Source organism: Esox lucius, chromosome 20 (genome assembly GCF_011004845.1).
Source record: "Esox lucius isolate fEsoLuc1 chromosome 20, fEsoLuc1.pri, whole genome shotgun sequence".
Taxonomy (NCBI): Eukaryota; Metazoa; Chordata; class Actinopteri; order Esociformes; family Esocidae; genus Esox; species Esox lucius.
In genome coordinates this window covers 13,218,874-13,241,628 of record NC_047588.1, presented here as the reverse complement: position 1 = coordinate 13,241,628, position 22,755 = coordinate 13,218,874, and the positions used below count along the sequence as shown (strand labels likewise).

The window sequence follows — 22,755 nt, the reverse complement described above, 5'->3', positions numbered from 1 at the left end:
AAATCCCTTTCTGAACATAAACCAAAAAAATTCATAAAAAGACATAAAACATGAATTGACTAGAAAAACCAACTAGCATGTAATACAGGTGTTTTGTCTAACACCATGTTTCAAATCCCAGTTGCCAAGTCATATGTTAGTGCAGGCTTTATGTTACCTGATGGAATAAAGATGTCAAAGTCCTAATGGATGTGGAATGTTAATTGAGGCATTTATCATAATGTGAAATCAGACAGGCATGCTGTCTGAAACTGCGCTTGTGTCCCAAGGGTACCTGACTTCAGAACCTGTTCTGACTCTGTTAACACACATCCCCCTACTTCTGTACATAGACCCTCCAGCACAATGTTTTCTACAGCCCACGAGAAAGGAAAAGGAAGACAAATGTCCAGCTGTTAGTACAGCATTGTGTTCTGTATCAACAAACCTGCTGATACACATCCACAGCTTAGCAGATATATTCATTCTAATCACCTCGTTAATATTTTCAATAGTAAAATTGTTTCCTTTTCTTGAATAAAGACTGGCGACCACCTCTATAACATAAAGGGCAAGAGATAACTAAACGCGTTTGTCGTTTAGTAATTCATCAATCCAATTTTTTCTTCCAGTATGTGGTCATGAGTACTAATAACCAGGTGATTAAATGTAAGGTGATCATGCATCTGAACCCCTCTGTATGTTATGATGTGGTACCAAGGAACATCACCATCCATCTGTCATGGGTTCATCTCCTGGTTAAACCAGCAAACATTTATACGTATTCAGTCCCTTATCTACAGAGAGATTTCTGCTAGCCAAGCTGTCTGGAATACATTGCTTGCTTGAGCTGACCCGACTCAATGCTGTTTCTGTGTGTTTGTTGTTTTCGCTTCTGACTGAGAGGGTGAGAGGGATTCTGTCTCTGTCAGTTTGCTGATAGCTCTCTGGAACACCACATCCCACTTCCAGATGTTTCTTATTAATGCTCCAAGGAGGGAACGTGAAAGAGAGCCCGATGGTGCCAGCGATCCCACTCAATGACTTGTCTCTGGTCATTGGGCTGCCGGCCATATTGGATTTGGAGTGGAATTAAGGTTGGATGCAACCTTCCTCAGGCTGCAGAGGTGTGTCAGGAATTTTGTAAGGAGTATTTTGGGTAAATATACTATAAATTAGGAACTGATGCTAAAGGTTATGGGTTCATGCAAAGGCCCACAGACAATCTGCACAACCAGCTACAACATGGCACGTGCTGACGGCTCGTAGTGGTGTGATGTGCTCAAATGAACAGCTCTGATTCTGAAACGTGCGTTTGTAGCGTTACTGTTCCTACCGAGGGGACGTGAGCAGAGGGCTTTACATCATGGGGTATCACGCTATGACCTTGGAGCGGGGCTCCCTATGTGAGAAACGGCACAGTTCCATTGGCAGCATCCACAAAGGTAACAAAGTAAGACTCTTTTTATTTGAAATTGTTCATCTTTGACACGTTAACAGATATCATACATAAGCCTAAGTGGTCCCTTTAGCCGAGGACATACCAGGCGAACGTACCAGAATGGTTATCGGGTTTCAGCATGGGTGGCTTTAGGCAGAGGTCACACGATCAGACACTTACTCCCACACACGGACAGGCAAACAGCACACACGGACAGACACGAACACAACGCCAGAGAAATTACAACACGTACTCTAGCTCTCTAACGCACAATAGACATTAAACCGAGGAGAGACTTAAAGTGCTTACAGCAGAATAGGAAGCCTTTGCTTTCTTTCACTTCCATATATATATATTTTTTACAAACATGAGTGATAGTGACCTCCACTGAGTCAATGGTTCAGTGGAGGGGCGACACCGTTTCGTTGTTATATCCCTATAGCACAATTAGAGCTCAAACTGGGCCTGGCGTTAGACAGAAATGACACTGCATAGTTCACTGATTTGTATACATTATTGCGGAACAAAGTCCAATAAAGTCCAAGTCCTGTATCTTGGGTACGATTGGCGGGCAAGAGAATGGCACAGGACCATGTGGACTAAAACAGCACATAAATACTAGGGGAGGAAGTGCGGGCACTACCAAGCACATAAATAGTGACAGGGGAACATAGGGAGTTAACGTAAGTCAATTATTCAGTGACAATGTGCAAATTGATCCAATCAGCAGATCCCACTGTCATGATGTCACAGGCATGTTGTCCACAGCTACAGGATATGTGGGTTGACTGTTGAGCTGTAGTCATCAAAATGGAGTAGGCAGCGGCCAAGATGTAAAGCCTCTGTGTTATCTGTTGGTCCACGTTTCGTTGTAAAGATGGCAGTCAGATAAGAGACATGAGAACGACAAACGGTGAAAAGCAGTGGATGACATTTATATTATCTGTCAATTTCAATGTCTGCATCCACACCCAGCAAGTGACACACCATGTCTGTAAGCTGCTCTCAGCCATCAGCCAGTCCAGCCTGTTTCCTTTCTGATTGTTGAGGTTAGGGGACACTGTGAAAATCTGGCCCGGGTCCAGGATGAGTACCTTTGGAAATCCATTGCAGAATTCCGCTCAGCCTGTCAGAATGGGGCAAACAATACTGGTGTGCCTATTATCCACAGTCTTGTGGATAAATAGTGGATATAAAAGGGTACGCAGAGAGAAGAGGACTCATACAATTCTTGACCCTGGTCCATAACCGCTTACGAGGCAAGTCCATGGTCTATAAGGTGAGGTGGTGGGTCAGTAGGGGGCAAACAATAATTGTGTATGGGAGGTCCTGATAGGTCCGGGGGCAGGGCGGAGCAAAGGGTGAAAAAGGGTTGGTCCAGGAGCGTGGTTGGGGCCAAGGCCAGGCAAGGCCGAGCCCATGGCTGCTGCTGCCGATGCCAAGGCTGCCAGGTGAGCGGGAATTATGTGGGTCATCTGAGGCTGGCACAACTCTTTCCCCACTGTCAGCTTTACCTTGGGGACGGAGAGAGAACAAGAAGTGCAATGAGTCACTGAACGTACAAGTGTAGGTCTACATCATGCTTTAACAGGGAGGCAGTCTGCACTTTAGAACTGACCAAACAGAGAGGTTGCTACCATGAGTCACTGAGCCGCAAAGGTGAAAACAAATCGTTCGGTCCTTGAGCAATAGCGTTAACCATAATTCCACCAGTAAGTCGCACTTGATAAGAGCATCTGATAAATTACTAGAATGTAAAATGTTAAAATATACATATTTGATAGGGAAATGGATCTCCCTCAGAAAATCAACATGGACATTGTATAATGCTGACTCATTTCATCTAACCTAGTGGGAGGAATTTTTGCTATGGCTCTTTCCATAAAAAAGTGGCCCCATCGGTAAATATAACTGATTTAAAAGAATAAGTTCCCAAATCCTGTCAAACCCAGGTCTGGTTTTCATATAGCTGTGATGCCTTTCACTTAATGACAGCCATGACAAAAACTCAACTGTTACACAGTACATACAGTGAACCCCTTTTTGTGTGTGTTTTTTTGTGTTCTTAATGTTCAGATTTCATATGTTTATTTAATCAGAACCAGTCTTTTGTATCTGACATAGCAGGTTTATAGTTACCAATTCCATATGTTGGTTTCGAATACATCACCCAGTAGAAATCATGTAGAAGAAAAACAACATTAAAAAGGAATTAGTGCAGGTGCAAAAATAAGCAAACCCCAAGTTGCATTGGTTAAATGAAGTAGGTAAGTAGAATCAGGTGGGTAAATAATTTGGTACCAAATGATTCAATCAAAGGAGCAATCTTTAGGAAAGAGTTTGGGCGGGACTCAGATAGAAACAAGAAACCTGTTCAGTTTGGTTTTAGCCATATAAATGAATTCAAAGCACACTATGCAGAGGAAAGAAACCAACAGGAAGACTCTTGAACTGGACGTCAGGCCATCAGTCATTGACCACAAGCTGGGCCAAGATAATGACGCAAAGCATTCAAGCAGATCTACCCAGGAATGGATCAGGAGAAAGAACATGGAGATGCTGCAGCAGAACCTGAAGTAGGCAGTACGTGCCAGACACCCATCAAACCTCACTCAATTGGATGAGTTCTGTAAGCAGGAGTGGGCAAAAATACCTCAAAAAAGATGGCTATAGGAGACTTTTACTCCAAGTTATCCCCGCTAACGGAGGTACAACAAGCTTTTGAATGAAGGGGTTCACATTTTTGCCCACAGGAAATCTGAATTTTTGTTGAGTAAACTACTTTTGGTAATTAAATGTGTGAACTTTATTTGGATTGTCTTCATTGCAAATTGGAACTTAGATAAGGATTTTATGAGATTGTTTTAATATTCATACAAAAATAATGGCCATCCAGGTAAGGGTCACATATTTTCAAGCAGCACTGTATCTATACTAACCATGTATCCCACACATCTTGTCAACAACTGAAGTCTACTATTTCTAACTAGTTTAGTCTAGGAAGGTGGTTGTGATTACTATAATTGTGTGAGAAGGAAAATGGGGAGGGACTTACTGGTTGTTTGGCCTGGACTTTCTGGGTTTTACTGTAGGGGCTGTATTTTGGTTTTGCTGGTTTGCCTGCTGCTCTGTCTTTGTGACGTCTGCTGCTGATGTGCTGGAAGAGAGATAGAGTGGAAGGTAAGGTTTTATAGGAAGTAAAAGATACAACGTATTCTTGTGTGGGGTGGCTGTAAGACTTAGAGGAGACAGCATTACCAACAGATTACGAAAGCTGTATTTACATTTTTTGGGTAAACGAAATAAACGCAATGTGAAATATTCAATCCAATATGTCAAAACAGGGTTATCAAAGCAAACGCAGGAGCCCACTGTTCATTCATCCTGTGTTGTCTCTTACCTGTTTAAGCTGTGTCTCAGAGTTGACGTGTACGTTGCAGATCTCACAGTGAAACGTTTTGTCCTGCAAACCCGTGGCTGCCTTGGTGGGAGGAGCTAGCTTGCTCTTGACCCCTGGCCGTGGGAAGGCCTTGATGGAGCCCACCCCACTCCTAGCCTCTAGCATGGTCTTGTGCTTTGTACCTTAAGGATAATATAGGAAGGAGTGTGTCACAATAAGGCATATGTGTCTCTTGCTGCTATTTTGTAAATTGACTGCTTCCTTGTCTCCACAGTGAATGTTTGTTGTTCTAATGTTTCCCCCAACACAGCATGTGACTTGTATCTTCACTGATCGGATGATACTGCATAACTGTCACCTCACAGGATGACGTTTTACAATGGCCACACCCTTCTACTGGGGTACATTTTAAATTAACCTTGTTTTCTTCATTCCACACATGCCTTACATTTAAATGTTAATGTGGAGAGTGTGTTATTACAGTAAAAACCCTCAAGATTGGTAGAATAGCTAGCTAAAAGTAAATTTCTATGTGTAAAGAAGTTGCCTAATGAGTATCACATGAATATACTGTATTTAGTCCAGTTACTATAATAAATACTGTTGGCGCACATTTGTTCCTTTGTTTGGTCGTCAATTAACGCGTGGCATCGTTGTAGATACGTGTTTTGTACAAACAATTGCCAAGGAATAACTTGTTGTCCAAGAGTTCAAAATTAAAGTTGGATATGACAATCCGTTTATTTTAAGTAAACAACAACACAATCAAACAAAACGAATAGTTCCTCTTGATCCTACCACGTTATCAGACACGTAACCACGTAAAATAAACACGTAACCACGTAACCAAAAAATACTGTGACCTTGCTGTGCACAACACAGCTGACCCAATTAGGCCACATTTAAATAAACTTTTCCCACTCCTAGTGCCACACACTGGTTGCCAATGAAATGGCTCTCACAAATACATAAAAACGCTGTAATTCTTGCTTGAAATCTGGCTTGATTGTACTGCTGTAAATGATTGCTCTTTCAGCCCCTCTCTACCCCAAACCTAAGTAACCTGAAGTGTAAAAAAAGTTTGCAACATTTATTATAAATATGTTTTATCAACATTTAAATATAGTATATTAAAACCATCTGAAACTCTGTACTTTTTTGTCCCCTCCCAATAAAAAAAAGATATTCAAGAGCTTCTATTAAGTGTAAGAAAAGGAGTGAGACTGCCAGGGGAAGGGTGAGGTGGGAGGGGACTGGGAGAAGGGAGTGTCTCTCACCACTGTTATGAGGTGGGAGGGGACTGAGAGAAGGGAGTGTCTCTAACCACTGTTATGAGGGGGGAGGGGACTGAGTGGAGGGAGTGTCTCTCACCACTGTTATGAGGTGGGAGGGGACTGAGAGAAGGGAGTGTCTCTAACCACTGTTATGAGGTGGGAGGGGACTGAGAGGAGGGAGTGTCTCTCACCACTGTTATGAGGTGGGAGGGGACTGAGAGGAGGGAGTGTCTCTCACCACTGTTATGAGGTGGGAGGGGACTGAGAGGAGGGAGTGTCTCTCACCACTGTTATGAGGTGGGAGGGGACTGAGAGGAGGGAGTGTCTCTCACCACTGTTATGAGGTGGGAGGGGACTGAGAGGAGGGAGTGTCTCTCACCACTGTTATGAGGTGGGAGGGGACTGAGAGAAGGGAGTGTCTCTCACCACTGTTATGAGGTGGGAGGGGACTGAGAGAAGGGAGTGTCTCTCACCACTGTTATGAGGGGGGAGGGGACTGAGTGGAGGGAGTGTCTCTCACCACTGTTATGAGGTGGGAGGGGACTGAGAGAAGGGAGTGTCTCTAACCACTGTTATGAGGTGGGAGGGGACTGAGAGGAGGGAGTGTCTCTCACCACTGTTATGAGGTGGGAGGGGACTGAGTGGAGGGAGTGTCTCTCACCACTGTTATGAGGTGGGAGGGGACTGAGAGGAGGGAGTGTCTCTCACCACTGTTATGAGCCTCTAGCTGAGATGCAGAGTTAACTGCCACTTTGCAGAGGGAGCAGTAGAGCAGACGCCTGGCTTTCTCTTCCTCTGTTTCTGGATCCGTCTCAGCCTCTTGCTCTTCCTCCATGTCGGGTTCTGAAGTGGCGCTGGGCTTCGGCGATGCCCTGCCATCTCCAGTGGCTGAGGTCGTCTCTGTCCCTGTGGATGAGTTGAGGCTTGATGCCAGCTTAGAGGCCAACACAAGGGCCTGGGGTGGTAACATTGAGGTCATGGGGGTCAGGGTCGATGACAGGGATCCCAGAGTTGGTGCCAGTGTGAGCACAGTAGACGGTGCTAATGGGGCTGCATCTGGAAAGCCATCTGCAAAGGGAGGGAGGTTATTCGACCATGTAAATGAACATGCTACAAAAAAACTGCACCAAAAATAATTGTCTCAGATACTGAGATCAAAGTCATCCCTGAATCAATGTAATCTGATACAGGTTATTATGAAGCATACGGTGAACTAGATCCAGAATTAATTTTTTGTCTTGGCAGCATCCCCTGATCGATGTCAATGCTTCTCAGTTCTCTCTACTCTAAAGACAAAGAGTAAAGATCGCCATCCATAGGGAGTGAATCAATAGTGAATTATGTTATGCTGTTTTTGCAAAATATTCTTAAAAAAATATATATATCTGAGTGTCATAGCAGTACAATAATGATGGAAGTTACTACATCACAAGACACATAGTGTATTTGTCACAGTTCAAAAACAAGACATTCACTGACTATCTGGGAGACTAGGAAAGAGGAACTCTGTCTTTCTGTATAGATCTGAAAGCTTTTTCCCCTTCCCCAATTTGGTCATATCCAGGCCCTCCTAACCATACGTGCAAAGTCATTATGCTTTATTCCACACTGCTCTTCCAACCAGGAAGTCACATAGGTAATAGCTTGCTAATCTCCCAACATTAGTCGGCTCTCTTTAAACATGAGGGAGTTGCTATAACACAGTTAGACCAGAACATCTTGTGAGGCTTCCCAGCCACTTGTCAGCTAATGGCACAGTTAACATATACTGTGGTGGTCAGCCTTGTGCTATGAGCTCCTAGACCACTGCGCCACCTGAGAGGCCATCTATATTGATGGGTCATATCGTATTGGTTTGGTTTGCCTTCACCAGAGCCTGTTCAGACAAATTACTAGTTAAAAAAATATCTTAATGTAGTGTTGATAAACCTGAGAGTGTATAACAACAGTGAGTAATGATACATCTTCCACCCATGAATTGTACTAGTTATTCCACAATATTTACATTGAACCACCTTAATGTACATGGGAGTTCAATGTGACGCCAAACCATCTTCTACATTATACTCTATTCAAAAATAAAATATACCCCATTAAATCTATTTGACACTTTCATCCATAAAACCTCTGTTATATCAAACCTATTAGCATTTGAGTGAATCATTAATTCGATGGCTTTTTATGGTGGGCTTCACCTTGTCACTTGTGATGAATACTGTTTATGCTGAGGAGAGCATCAACAGTGCCCCCTCACCCACTGCAATTACTATCCATCTACTCCCAGTCTCCTCTGGAGTGGTGTAACAAAACCCCCCAGGCCATATCATCCCAGCCAACTCATCAGAGATCGAGAGCTGTCAGCCCGCATTTTTCTGGGGGCAGGTTTCCAGCAGAATATCATATTTATGATATGTTTTGTGTGGTTAAATGGGTTTTTTTCCTTGTTTTTCGGTGAACATGTACAGCTTATGTGCACATGTCTATACAGTTGTTATGAGTAATATAATGTAATGTAGTATAAGGTATTATGTGGTGAGTAGGCCTATGAACAGCTGCGTTTACAGTATGTTACTGTTTGTATGGTCAGAAGGTTGATGCACATAAAGCTCTGCACCTTTTTCTTTCCTTTCCAAAAAAGTCAAAAAGGAAGGTTTTGAGTGAGGAACAGAAGGGTTCAAATTAAGAGAGCAAAACCTTTTTCAACTTTTATGGAAAGGAAAGAAAAAGGTGCAGTGGTTTCTTCAGTTTTTCCGGAAATGTATAGTGTGACTCTTCCTTGCTAAATCCTTTTCCAGGAAATTCCATTCAGTGACCAGCCTCCATTTAAATCAAAGGGGACCTGTTTAAAAGCCCATGTAAGCAAATGCACGTGTCTGTTCCTCCATTGCGGTGCACACGTCCTCCATAATGCCATTAAAGAGCCATTTGTGAGCAGGTGATTAAAGTGTACTTTGGTCAGCCTAAAACGCTCTTTACTCTGGGAAGGCTCAAGTAATCCATATCACCACTCACTGTGACCTAACTGGCTCTGGGAGGCCGTTAAAAACTCAATCCCCTCTCATTAATGAAGATAATGACTGTGATCAGTCTAGAGAGGCGCAGGGTGATGGCTGACAGCGAAGGGCTGAGAACGGGGGGAGGGGGGAGGGGGAGGGGGAGAAAAGGGGCGATAAGGGGTAATGGAGGACATAAGGAAGGCAGAAAGGAAAGGGAATTAAATAGATTGGAGAGAGAAAAATAGCAAGGGGGAAGCAACTACAGGAAAACTACAGGCAGCGAAGGATAAAGTAGGGAGTGTTGGGAACCAGAAAGGAGACGGGAAAGAGGAGGTAGAGTCAGAGGGACACAATTAAATACAGAGAGATGGAATCTGTGGAAGGTCATGGTATCGGGACCCTCTTGGAAAACTATTTTTCACCTATTTCTATACTTTTAATGCTCCTTGCTATCTCAGGAGATTCCCTTTGGCAATAAAGCAAAAATACTAATCCCAAATCCTTCCACTCTTTTCAGGGTTTCAGGCACCGAGCTCCTCTGAGATCCGATTTCATTTCTCAAGGATGTTGGATTAAGCTCTTGAATACTTAAAATGAGTGTCACCCATTATATGGCACTGTGACTTATTAAAGAACAGAAACCCTTCAGGTTCTTGGAGTTTGGCATTTTGTTTGTTCCTTATACTCATACATACATTTTCAGGTAGTTGAACTTCATGAATCAGATTATACCTGATCTACCAAACCAGTAAAACAAACATACACCACTTATCACCATTGGGGCACTAATTCAAATGTTGGAATTCAATAGAAAGGTGGTATTCCTGTCTGGTAGCCAATTAAAGTACATCTCACCACCACCACACTTTATAGAACATGATTTGGGAGGCAAATAATAATATATGGATCACAGATGGAGAGCATCTTAGGGTCACCAGGTCCCTAAATCAACAATTAGACACCACTTTTAGACCAGTAGCATATCAGAACGGTTAACAGAAAAAAGCCTTGATTGAGAAAAATCAGCAAATGCAAGTGCCTGTAGTTTTGCTAATTGTCACTGAAACTTGTATGTAACAAGTGGGCAGGGTCATAAGAAACAAAAATAAGACATCCGTAAAGTATGTTGTGTTTTCTGAATTCCCTGGTTATAAAAAGGTAGCAAGAAGAAATCTGCTGAGAAAATTTTTATTTACAGTATATAAAATAATCCCTGTTTTTAACAGATTAGTACTGTATGCTAACAACACATTTTTACGTACAACAGAAACCTGTGAGCAATTAGGTTTAACTCTCTTGGTCAGGTACAGAACGACAGGGTTTTTAACCTCAGCTTTTATTTTCTGGCCCAACGCTCGTCACTGTGATTGGTTGAAATGTGTAATCTGTGCTAAAAATACAGTGTAACACGAATAGACCTACGAAGTAAAATAGGATATTAGTTTACTGTTCTGAGAAATCATTGTATCAGCCTAGCCAGGGCATTTTATAAATTTGATCTCCACTGCCTCTAAGCATTATTTTACCTTGCTTCTAATCAAGCAGTTGGTTTGCCGCTTACATTCTAAGTGGATTGTTGATTGGTCCCCCTGCTCAAGTATAAAAGCAAAGCAAACAAGGGTGGTTTATTTTTTGTAAAAATAAATACCCTGTGTACTTCAATTGTTAAATCTGAATATTTCTCCATTTGAAAAGAGAAAGTGGCAATTAATTGCTCATCCTCAGTGATCCTTAGGGATCCTAGGCTTTAGAGATCCTGGACCTGATGGGAAGATGACCAGAGGAAGGCAGTTTTTCACAGGTTTCATTGGTTGATTCCTTTTGCATGAATGTTATCAATTCAGTTAATTCCTTTTCCCTCCTTAAATATTATTTTCTTACCACATGATTACTACTTAAATGAATGTCCTCTGAATACACATTTGCATTAATAAAATCTTATTTTTTATTTAAAATGGAAAATCTATTGTCTAGTGCTTAGACCAGAGAAAAGGAAATGAGGAATTAGTCAATATGACTTATTTGCCTATTACTACACATGAATCAGGTATAAGGACAATAACTCAAATATTGGATAGTGCTTATGGAAGAGAATTATGCAAACTAACCACACACTCTATATGCTATCTAATTTTGTATTGTGCACAGTATATTAATCCCGAACAACCATGATTTGATCATTATCTTTTATAATATTTGGGTACACTTTATTACAATAGTAATAGTAACCATCTGTAGATGCATTACAGATATTCATATTACTAATAAAGTATCATAAACAAAGAAAATGCTTGGGTTAGGTTTAGAAGTGTTTGTGTATGGGTTAGGAAAAGGGTTATCGTTGGAAGTAAAATGTTATTGATAGTCTATAGATAGTCTGTAAAGGATCAACTGATTGACTATCCGAATAGTTTTACCTAATATTTAAAAAATATAAAAAATCAGCAGAGACGTTAAGAAGGCTTACCCATAAATCCTCATCTACTCTCTGTGTCCCTTTAGATGAAGTGAACCATGTGCTGTACATTATTGTCAACCTTAACCAGCAAACATATTTTTTCCCACTTTTCGAACCCCGACAGACATATATAGGTCCGTTCCATTTCAATTCGTCATCCGATTATCTGAAGGGATGGATTAATGTGTGAAGTCATCAGCTTTGCCACTTGGTGATTCATGTCTCTGTAAGGGCCTTTTCCAGCCCACTGCATAGAGAAGAGATGTATAGATCTCAACTCATTGCTGGCGAGGAGTATATGGGAAGCTGTGGTGGTGTTGTAGTGGCGGAGATGTCATGGCTGAACAAACCTAAGCAAGCCCCCCTCCATGCCTCCGTGCCGGTTCTATTGTGCAGCTGCTGTCAGTGGTACCATGGCTCCCCTGACAATCTGCTCTTTAATAGCTAATATCAGGGTACATTTCCTCAAGCACTGGACTGGAACTGAGGGGTGGTGGCTGTGCTATGGGCAACATTTCTCTTTCTTTGGGTCTGGTGTAGGTGCAAGCGCACACACACACACACACACACACAATCACAAACGAAAATCGTTGCTGAGTCACTGGCCAATCTATACAATCCCACAGCAGCTGGCTGTCCATTTGAGGCTACACACCAGTATAACACACACACGCGCGCACACACATGCACGCACACATTTTCTCTGTAGCCATTACTCTTCCCTGACCTCTGCTTTTCATTAGAGGGGCTCACAAGCATTGATATAACGCCCAAAACTTCAGCCCAGAAGATAGTATGGAGTTTACCCGTCTCACCAATTAATTTCCCCAACATCTGATCACATTAATATTCATTACCCAACGCCACTAGTGACAAATGAATGCTGCCATGTACTTTCAACATGATGGCAGGGTTGAGGAGGCCCCTGTGAATTGTGTTTTGAGGTCAGTGATGAAATCATTCAGAACTATGTGTTCCTTTTGTAATACAATGTTTGAGCCCTCAAGGAATTATTTTTTGTAACTTATTTTGTAAAAATGTTTTTTGAGATACGTGCTTGGGCTTGCTCAGGAAACAGAGTTTTGTGCTGGATTTCTCAAACAGATGCAGAACACTTTGGGTTCCGTTCGACACCCCCCTTGGGACTCCCAGGCCTTTTGACCACCGGCCACGCGTTCTGCTCATCTCCCATTCCCCTTCTCCACTCAGTTCCCCAGACATTCCCATTTGTAGCCAGTTATTTTACTGGTATTGCTTATCCCTGTACCTTGTTTACTCATCTTTAAGCCCTCCCTTTTGGGCTCGTATTGCAAGTCAGTCATGTTTAGACTTTTTGCCTTTCGCTATTTAGCGATTTTAGGCCTTTGTGCCTTTTTGTTTGTTCTAAGTGAATTAATATTTGTGTCAGGCTCCATAGCCTGTTGGCTTATTATCTGCGCCTGCTTCCAACCCATCCCTTAAACCATCGTTACAGGTATTCTGGATTAATACATTTGTTTTGGGGAATAAAATAAACTGTCTTGCGCCAGATGTAGGAGTTATATCAGTTCTCACTTTAGAAAGCAAACATTAGGTGAACCAAAACACACATTGACGAAATTCTACAATTGTGGCGTAAATGTTGTATAAAATCTTATCAAGCATATTCAACTTTTATAACTGAATAAAAATATGTGGGCCGTGTCTAATGGCATTATCAAATATGTTGATACCCTCTCAGTGAAATGTCACATTTCACAAGCATGAGCAAGTGGGGCCATAGTATTCACCATACAGGAGAGTATGAACAGATGTCATAGGACCTGAGTAGGATCTCAATTCTGGATGGGGGTATGCTTTCAAAAAATCAGCTCCTGGCTTAATACTGCTTGAATGTTGAATAGAGGCATAGTCCAATATTATGTTTTAAATTCTATTTAAAATAAGGTTTACTGTTGAAGGGTGAAAGGTAATTAAAAGTGTACACAGGAAGCCTTAGTGTACATAGAGATCACTCTAAAGTCAGGCTGGTCCTGAGTGTTTAACTGTGTTACGCCTGGGTTTTAACTTTTTTAATAGACAACCAGGATGCAAAAATCTATGACTGCATGAAGCCTAAGGACGACCAGAGTGCTCTTAGTTTAATGCCTGTGCTCACTATTTACATTTCCGTTACATTTACATAGTTGGGTATTCACATTTTTGTATCAGATACCCCTTTCCAGAGTGACTGACAGTAAGTAGTATGTGTTTATACAGGCCCTCTGTAGGGCATCAAACCCACCATGTGCCATGCAGATAAATAGCTATTTGCAAGCTGTAGGTCAGGGATGTCCAAACCATTCCACGGAGGGCCGTGTGTCTGCAGGTTTTTGGTTTTTCCTATAAATTGGTTCCCAGTTCACATCTACACAACCAGGTGAGGGTAGAAACGAACCAATTAGTAGTCTAATTAGTCAATCAAGTAAAAGGAGAGAGTGAAAACCTGCAGACACACGGCCCTCCGTGAAATAGTTTGGACACCCCTGCTTTAGGTAAACTCAGAGATCAGTCTCCACCTTTCACTCAAGAGATTAGCAAAATGTGTTAAAATTGGAAGGAATAAAAAAATTAGAAAAAAAGCCATGCACTGCATTACCAATCCAATGTCTTTGGGTAAGCTGTACCGTTTTTTACAACCACTAGCACACAATTCCTAATTGGTAATACATTTCCTCAAAACTCTTAAAATACTTCTCAAAACTCACACCATATTGACTAAAACCTGTAATGTCTCATGTGAAATGTAAAAGTATACACACATCTATATAATCTGATATGAAAATGAAAGGTTTCCCTCAGATGCCATACAAAAGAGCCAAATACAGTTTCTACAAAATACCAATTGCACACTGTTGAGAGAAATTTGAAATATTATTATAAACATTTATTAATTCATTGATAACATGAACAGTTTCATTTATTTATAAAATATGTTTTTGCCGGGCCGCGTAAGCAGAGCCGGCCTAGAACAGTGAATATCTCTTACTGACTGACTGAGTGATTGACTGACTGACTGACCCTTGTTAAATAGCGTAGTGGTTAGAGACATGGGCTACGGGACAACAGGTCCTGCGTTTAACTCCTGTCCTTGTCCATCTGGTCATACATCTGACATAGTCTACATTTAAATAGACTCTGGATTTAGCCCAGATAAATGTATTAATTATTCCAATTGGACTCTTGATATCTCACCCAGCACAGCCAGAAGAGGACTGGTCACCCCTCTGAGCCTGGGTCTTCTCTAGGTTTCTTCCTAAAATTCAGTCTTCTTAGGGAGTTTTTCCTAGCCACTGAAATTCAACACTACTGTTGTATTCTCCTTGGGGTTTAAGACCGGGTGTCTCTGTAAAAGCACTTTGTGACAACTGCTGTTGTAAAAAGGGCTTTATAAATACATTTGATTGATTGATTGACATTCCTAACACATTATGCCGTAGGATTTGTTTAGGACAGAAAAAAGCTTTGTTCAGTAGTTACGTAATAGGAAGCCTAAAATAAAACTGTTCTGGTGGATATAAGGATTCGTTCAGGATAGACAAACACTTCGCTGGCTACACGATTCTCTTGACTTTTCACTTGACGAAAAAGTGAGTTATCGTCACCTATATTGATAGATACTGTATCTATGTCATTCAAAAATGGCTAATTAGCTGTTAAAACGGCCAGTGGCAAAAGAGGATTTGTTCAGGGCAGACAAAAACTTGGCTGGCTACAACCTTAAGTAACTACGTTATAGGAAGCCTGAAATGAAACTGTTTACTGTTATATTGTGACTATTTCTGGTGGATTTTCAAATGTTATCTTTGGATTTGTTCAGGATAGACAAATACTTCACTGGCTACATGATGCTCTCTTCTTTTCACTTGACAAAAACGTCAGTTATCATCACCTATATTGATAAAGTAATTATTGTATCAACGTCATTCAAGAATGGCTAATAAGCTGTTAAAAAGATAACCAGTGGCAAAAGCCATACAGTTCATAGATGCTATTTGTGGTGGAGGTAAACTTAATAAGAACTGTTACTCAATTTAACACAATGCTTAATGGTGTCTGGCGACATATTACTGGCTAATAAGCTTTTAAAGCGGACAGTGGCAAAAGTCTTACAGTTCATAGTTACTATTTGTGGTGGAGGTGAACTTAATAAGAAACATTACTCAGTTTAACACAATGGTTGATGTTGTCTAACAAAACATTAAAACTTGGAATGTTAATACGTGACCAGATGATATAATGTCAAGAGGCTATACCGACACCCGGGAAATGTACAGCTCTGTGCAGTAGTGGTTAAAGACACAGCTTTTCATGTGGGCAACCTGGGTTTGAATCTCCAGAGGGCAACCACAATAGATACTTTCTATTGCAGGCCAGCTGAACTAGGCTTGGCTGGTTTCTTGTTTGTATAATAGTTATGTTACTGCGGTTTGGTAAATATGGTGTGAGTTTTGAGAAGTGTGTTTATAGTTAATAAAAAGTTCCACGCCATTGCTTGTAAACTGAATTAATTCAACTCTTTGGTAACAGGAGTTCTCTCATTCTGTGATGTTTTGCCTATAGTGAAAATATACTGAATGTACATGTAAGTATTTTCTACATGACAGCATGGTTACAACTGTGCTTTATGAAGAGAGTTGTGTGTAGAGTTTTGCTAAAATGTTTTATTGAAAAATAGATTTGTGTGAAAACAGGTGAATCATGCTTATGGGTTGGGGTATATAGTCTTCCAATATGGTTAAGTGTGTGTTGTTCATAGAGCAAGCTTTAATGTGTTAGTGATTTTGAAAAAATCTAAAACAAAATACTTTTATGGGCTTGGAAAACATGATCAGGCATCTGCCTTTATTGTCATTGCATTTTCAACTAGAAACTTGCTGAGATTTATCAGTGATTTATATGCCAGTTGTTTATATTGGGTGGCTGCTTATACACGCTCCAGACATGCTTGTACTCCTAATAGTGTTGCCGTCACCACTGGAAAAAGAAAGCAACATCCCCAGGAGCAAACTGCTGGTTGATCGCATTGCCTTGGTCCGAGTATGAGGACGGAATAAAGATAATTAAATCTATTTCCTCTATATTTGACAGCTAAAGGCTTATGGTCAGCACCAGTGAATTTAGTCAATATGCTGCTGAGAACAAGTTGCAAAAAGCAGACTATACTTGGTATACAACATTCTGACATCATTTACAACACACTTTTACAAGTTTTGGCACCAAAGTCAACAATAACAAATTGTAAAAAATGTGATGTGAGGTTGAACTTGAGGTTGGACTTCTAGAGTGGAATTTCTGAACTTATGCAAAAAAATTGCATTGTTTAGATGAATATAAAGAATGTTGTATTGTGTCAATAGTATCTCGCTAACTTGTGCTTTTCTTTGACTAACTCCTTGCGTGTTCTTCTCGCTGCACTCTTCTGGCATTTCAATGTAAGTGACAGCTTCTGGTCAATCTTGGGTTAGTTGTAAACACCTTTGTTGAGAAGGTTTTTCATTAAAGCCTTACTAGTTTACATTATAAAATAGTTTTGGTGGTCTGGGTGGTCTGTCGGCCAAAGACGCTATCTCTGACATAGTGGTGCAAGCATGGGTTCAAATATAAGCCACTACCATTACCACCACACCCTTCCTTGCTCACTTTACCTCACAATCTAATGAAAAACTAAAAATAAATAAACTGGATTTACCCAACTAACAAATATTTTGGAATGCATTAAGAAAGGTGTATTTATGTGTAAAGAGTATTTACAAACCATTAGTAAAAGAAAATAGGCTCAATATTTCACAACCACTGAATGACCTTCACACATTGTTCACATGCTCCCTTTTGCTCCTTCGCTGCAGTTTCCTTCCAGGTCGAATGTGTCTATAAATTATTACATTTAGTTTTTGCAGTCATTCTTGGCAGCTTCCTTCTCTTTTTCCTTCTTCAATTTTGTCGTACCCAATTGCATCTGCTGCCCTGTCTCAACGCATCAACTCCCAATGAAATCAAGAGATTTGAAGATTGTGTCAAGCCTCCCTCCAAGGATCCATTGCAAACCATTCTGCTCTTCCAAATGATAAAGATCGACCAACCAGGAAGTCATACAAGTCAATGCACACTCACCTGACAACCTCAATTAGCTGTATAGTTGCCAGAGCCTCCTTGTAAGTTGCTACAGCGAGATTAAACAATGAAAACCCTGTGGACAATACCAACACCCAGCCCAGGTTGTGCTGTGTAATTTTCATCATCCATTGGGCCTTCCAGCCACTCGTCAGCTGGAGGCAAAGTCAAAGCTTGAACCTAGACCCTGGTGGTCAGCTAGGTGCAGCTAAGACAACTGGACCACCCGGTAGGTCCCAATGCTTAAACCCAACCTTGAGCGTAAACATTGTCTAATATTCACAAGTAATATGTCAGACTACCACCTTTTAACATTTGTGAGTGACAGACAGAGAAAAAGAGAGAACTTGTGTGGATTTGAGTGGGAAGTAAAGGAAAATGTCCGACCTTTCCTGTCAGTGTAGTTTGAAATTGCTGGAGTATTGATGCCTGGAGTCTCCTGTTTGATGGTTTCCTTGGTGGCCACAGAACCTTTGAGCTTACATTTTGGAGCATCCAGAGATTTCAGTTTCTTGGCATGTTTTGTTCCTTTGTAGTGGGCCAAGGCTTGGCTCTGTCAGGAAAATAAAGGCTATATTTAAACCAGGCCAACTACTCAAATTAGTATGTCATGAAAAATACTGAACACATTAAACATGAATCACAAACAATTGTTTTTAACATTACAAAATACTTAAAAATCAGGACAAACCATAGTATTGGATGGAAACTAAACTTTACATTTTAGCCTGAAAAATATAGTTTGAGGATCCACATGAATTTTGTTTAGTGTTAAAATATCTGATAGGTTGTTTTCTAGGATTTTTACATGAATAATGTTTGTGACAAGAATACCCGATACCGGATAAGCGGATGAAGATGAGATGAGAGACAAGAATACTTTATCGTTTTAAGTATTTGTTGTTATCTCTTGTCTGTGGCTTGTTAATTCAATCACTATTGTTTAAGCCCCATATGGTAATTGATTTTGTTAATTTAATGAAGACAACATTGTAATGACAGTTCTAAAACATATCCATAATCTAGTGACATTTTTCATGCTAGACCTAAGCAATAATTGCTTTATAAATATTGTTATAAATATATGTTCTGAATCACACGCCAAAATGCTATCGAAATGAACAATGGTGCATATAATGCAATCAAACTAGTTTGGAGATTATTATTACATACTTATTATTACATACATCCATTAATAATGTAATGTGAAAATTACACAATGTAAAGGTGCTGTGCATCAAAATAGCATAACATTCATGACATTAATGAAGACCAGGAATGGAAGAGTTTAATCTCAGTTCAACCAATTTCATCTGCCGTATTCTCCTTTCTTTGTTGTGCTAAAGCTTTGCCTCAGATCTCAGTTAAATATCAGGGGTCTTGTAATGGGTGAATCTGTCATAGTCTGATGTTTTATTTATGTTTTATTTATGAATTTAGAGTTCAAACACATAGCCTCACCAAAATTCACCGTCACAATGGATTTATTCAGACACATTAGACTAGGCCTCTTTTCGACGTTCTTGTTTACCCCCACACACTTCCTGGCTGACTCTGCCTGTGGCAGGAAGGAAGATATCAGGGGAAGTGCAATTGCCTCTTGGAATAAAAATGTGCCAGCCACATTCCCGGCAAGGGAACTGTTAGCATACTGTATTCATATGTTTCATTGGGGACGTTTCAATCAAAACAGTTCAGACAAAGATAACTTTTTGTTTTCTGTTTGCTTTGCTGATATGAGAAAATCAAACAACAATCTTGATTTTCCCACTTTTCCATGCACAACTGGTTTAACTATGCGACATTTGTAAGTATGATTGTTTGAGAGTGTTTCAGACTTTTTGAGAATGAATTGCTCCTTTCAGTTCCCGCCACAACATCTCAGTTATGTTTAGGTTTGGCCATTGACTAGGCCATTGCAAAATTCTAAATGTTTTCCTGCCTGGTGGGCCCTGTCTGGGGCCTCACCCGGATAGGGCCACACTGTCACTGGATCCCCCTGTCTCAGCCCCAAGGTTTTACACTGTAAAACCTTGTAAACCTAAGGAATGCACTCTCTAAAGGTTCTTGTCTCCTGCTCCATTCAAATTTAGGAGGACATGAGGTCTTGGCCCTCACCTCCCGAGTCCTAGACTCTAAAGACTCATTGATGCCACTGTCCAGCCCCCCCCCCCACCAGGTTGTCCCTGTCCTTGTCCATCTGGTCATGCTTCTGACCTGGTTTAGGATTTATAGACTCTGGACACAACCAAAATGCATTTACTAATTATTACAACTTAGACTCTTAAAATGTTCATCCGGCACAGCCAGAAAAGGACTGGTAACCCCACTGACCCTGGTTCCTCTCTAGGTTTCTTCCTACATTTCGGCCCCTCTTAGGGAGTTTTTCCTGGCCACTGTGCTTTAATATTGTTTTTGCTTGCTCCTTGGGGTTTCAGGCTGGATGTTTTGTAAAAGCACTTTGTGACAACTACTGATGTAAAAAGGGCTTTATAAATAAATGTGATTGATTGATGCATTTCAGACGTATGATATATATTTGCTTGTGTGTATTTTGGATTATTGTCTTGCAGCATTATCTGGGTACATTTCAGATTCAACTCATGGGCAGACTGCTAGACTTTCTCTATTACAATTTTTGGATACAGAGCAAAATGTATGCTTCCTTGAAAAGGGGAACTACAGAAAATATCAAATATCAAGTCAATAAGTGAATTTATCACTTGAAGTCATTGTTAGAGAAAGTGGATTATCTGTTTAACTGAAGTAAAAGGAATTTCCCCAGTTGATTAATAGATTATTAATAGATTATTGGTTACACAAATTACATTGTAGGATTTCATCACACTATTTCATAGCACAGGTAGTAAACATATTTAGGTTTGGAATAAACATTCCGGTCTCTATATCGGGGACTCAATGTAGATGCCACTAACAATTAGCTTTTGCTGGTGGTTGTTTTCTGTTTTTTGTTTTGCATGTAAAACAGCATTTTTTAATGTGTAAATTCTACATGCATAGACCCAAACGGCTTCTCACTTTTTCTAGCTGTTTTGGCAGAAACCTGATAGGATAAGTAAACGGCTGTTTGCTGAAGAGTTGTGATATGTTTGGGATGGATGATGATTGGATAAGAGAGACCTGAGCACTGAAAAAAACAATAATCCCCGCTATGACTAATCACTAGCAGGTTTGGGCACTGAAGAAATAAATTGCATTATTAGAGGAGAATGTGTTTATTTTATTTATTTATATATTTACTGTTGTTTTACCAGGTAAAAAGATGGAGAATGCATTCATATTTTACAGCAACCTGGGGAATAGTTAAAAGGGGAGGAGAGGAGATGAATGAGCAAATCAGAAGCTGGGTGTGATTAGCATTTTGTATTGAAACTGGATTAACTAGCCCTGGGAAATTCTTTTAAAGAAATTAATTCATTCAAAGAATTTATTCAAAGAATGTATTCACATTTTTGCTTAGTAATCTGTGTTTAACAGTAATTAACTGCTATAATGTACTGCCAGATAGCAGTCCATTACCAGTTTAGTAGTCTATGAAACATTTTTCCTTCCCTTTCAAAGCCTTTGGAAAACATCACACTGAGGACACATCATGAGGTTAATGACAGACAAAAGCTGTCCAGTTTTGTAACAACTGACATATGCTTTTAAGATTTATAAGCCCTGTTTTTCTACTATTGGATTCCAAACAATATCTAAGACATTATTTGGGACGCAGTAAATATGGGTCAAACATGTAGGAGTGGATTTTTGTTCTGTATAATTAAGGTACAACCCCGTTTCCTAAAAAGTTGGGATGCAGTGTAAAATGTACTTAAAAACAGAATGCAAAGAAGTAAAAATAATTTAAACACTATATTCAATAGAAAATAGTGCAAAGACAACATATCAATTGTTGAAATTGAAAAACACATCTGGGACAGAGGCAACAAAAGACTGGAAAATTTGTGTAATACAAAAATAAAACCTGGTGGAATATCTAATACGGTTAATTGTCAACACTTCAGAAAAATAATTGGGTATACAGTGGGGAGAACAAGTATTTGATACACTGCCGATTTTGCAGGTTTTCCCACTCACAAAGCAAGAAAAATCCAGAAAATCAAATTGTATCTCGCTATGATTTAAGTAATTAATTAGCATTTTATTGCATGACATAAGTATTTTATACATCAGAAAAGCAGAACTTAATATTTGGTACAGAAACCTTTGTTTGCAATTACAGAGATCATACGTTTCCTGTAGTTCTTGACCAGGTTTGCACACACTGCAGCAGGGATTTTGGCCCACTCCTCCATACAGACCTTCTCCAGATCCTTCAGGTTTTGGGGCTGTCGCTGGGCAATACGGACTTTCAGCTCCTTCCAAATATGTTCTATTGGGTTCAAGTCTGGAGACTGGCTAGGCCACTCCAGGTCCTTGAGATGCTTCTTAGGCCACTCCTTAGTTGCCCTGGCTGTGTGTTTCGGGTTTTTGTTATGCTGGAAGACCCAGCCACGACCCATCTTCAATGCTCTTACTGAGGGAAGGAGGTTGTTGGCCAAGATCTTACGATAAATTGCCCCATCCATCCTCCCCTCAATACGGAGCAGTCGTCCTGTCCTCTTTGCAGAAAAGCATCCCCAAAGAATGATGTTTCCACCTCCATGCTTCACGGTTGGGATGGTGTTCTTGGGGTTGTACTCGTCCTTCTTCTTCCTCCAAATACGGCGAGTGGAGTTTAGACCAAAAAGCTAAATTTTTGTCTCATCAGACCACATGACCTTCTCCCATTCCTCCTCTGGATCACCCAAATGGTCATTGGCAAACCTCAGACGGGCCTGGACATGCGCTGGCTTGAGCAGGGGGACCTTGCGTGCGCTGCAGGATTTTAATCCATGACGGCGTAGTGTGTTACTAACAGGTCTGTGAGAGCCGGAATTCTTACTGGTTGGTAGGTGATCAAATACTTATGTCATGCAATAAAATGCAAATTATTTATTTAAAAATCATACAATGTGATTTTCTGGATTTTTGTTTTAGATTCTGTCTCTCACAGTTGAAGTGTACCTATG

General features: G+C 40.4%; 1 protein-coding gene across 3 annotated transcripts in view; it reads right to left on the bottom strand.

The window, feature by feature from the left end:
- Positions 1-1,425: 1,425 nt before the first annotated feature.
- Positions 1,426-22,755, bottom strand: part of znf385d (zinc finger protein 385D) — a 52,236-nt gene continuing 30,906 nt past the window's right edge. The window contains exons 4-8 of one of the 3 annotated variants that reach the window (XM_034288632.1): positions 18,068-18,233; positions 6,803-7,162; positions 4,821-5,002; positions 4,476-4,577; positions 1,426-2,928 (exon numbers count right to left, since the gene is read on the bottom strand). In XM_034288632.1, the coding sequence (XP_034144523.1) occupies positions 2,713-2,928; positions 4,476-4,577; positions 4,821-5,002; positions 6,803-7,162; positions 18,068-18,233 (1,026 nt within the window). In that variant the 3' untranslated portion in view covers positions 1,426-2,712. Of the gene's footprint in view, positions 2,935-3,559; positions 4,578-4,820; positions 5,003-6,802; positions 7,163-18,067; positions 18,234-22,755 lie in introns of all 3 variants that reach the window. The other 2 variants (XM_034288631.1, XR_004574849.1) reach the window with 2 other exon arrangements.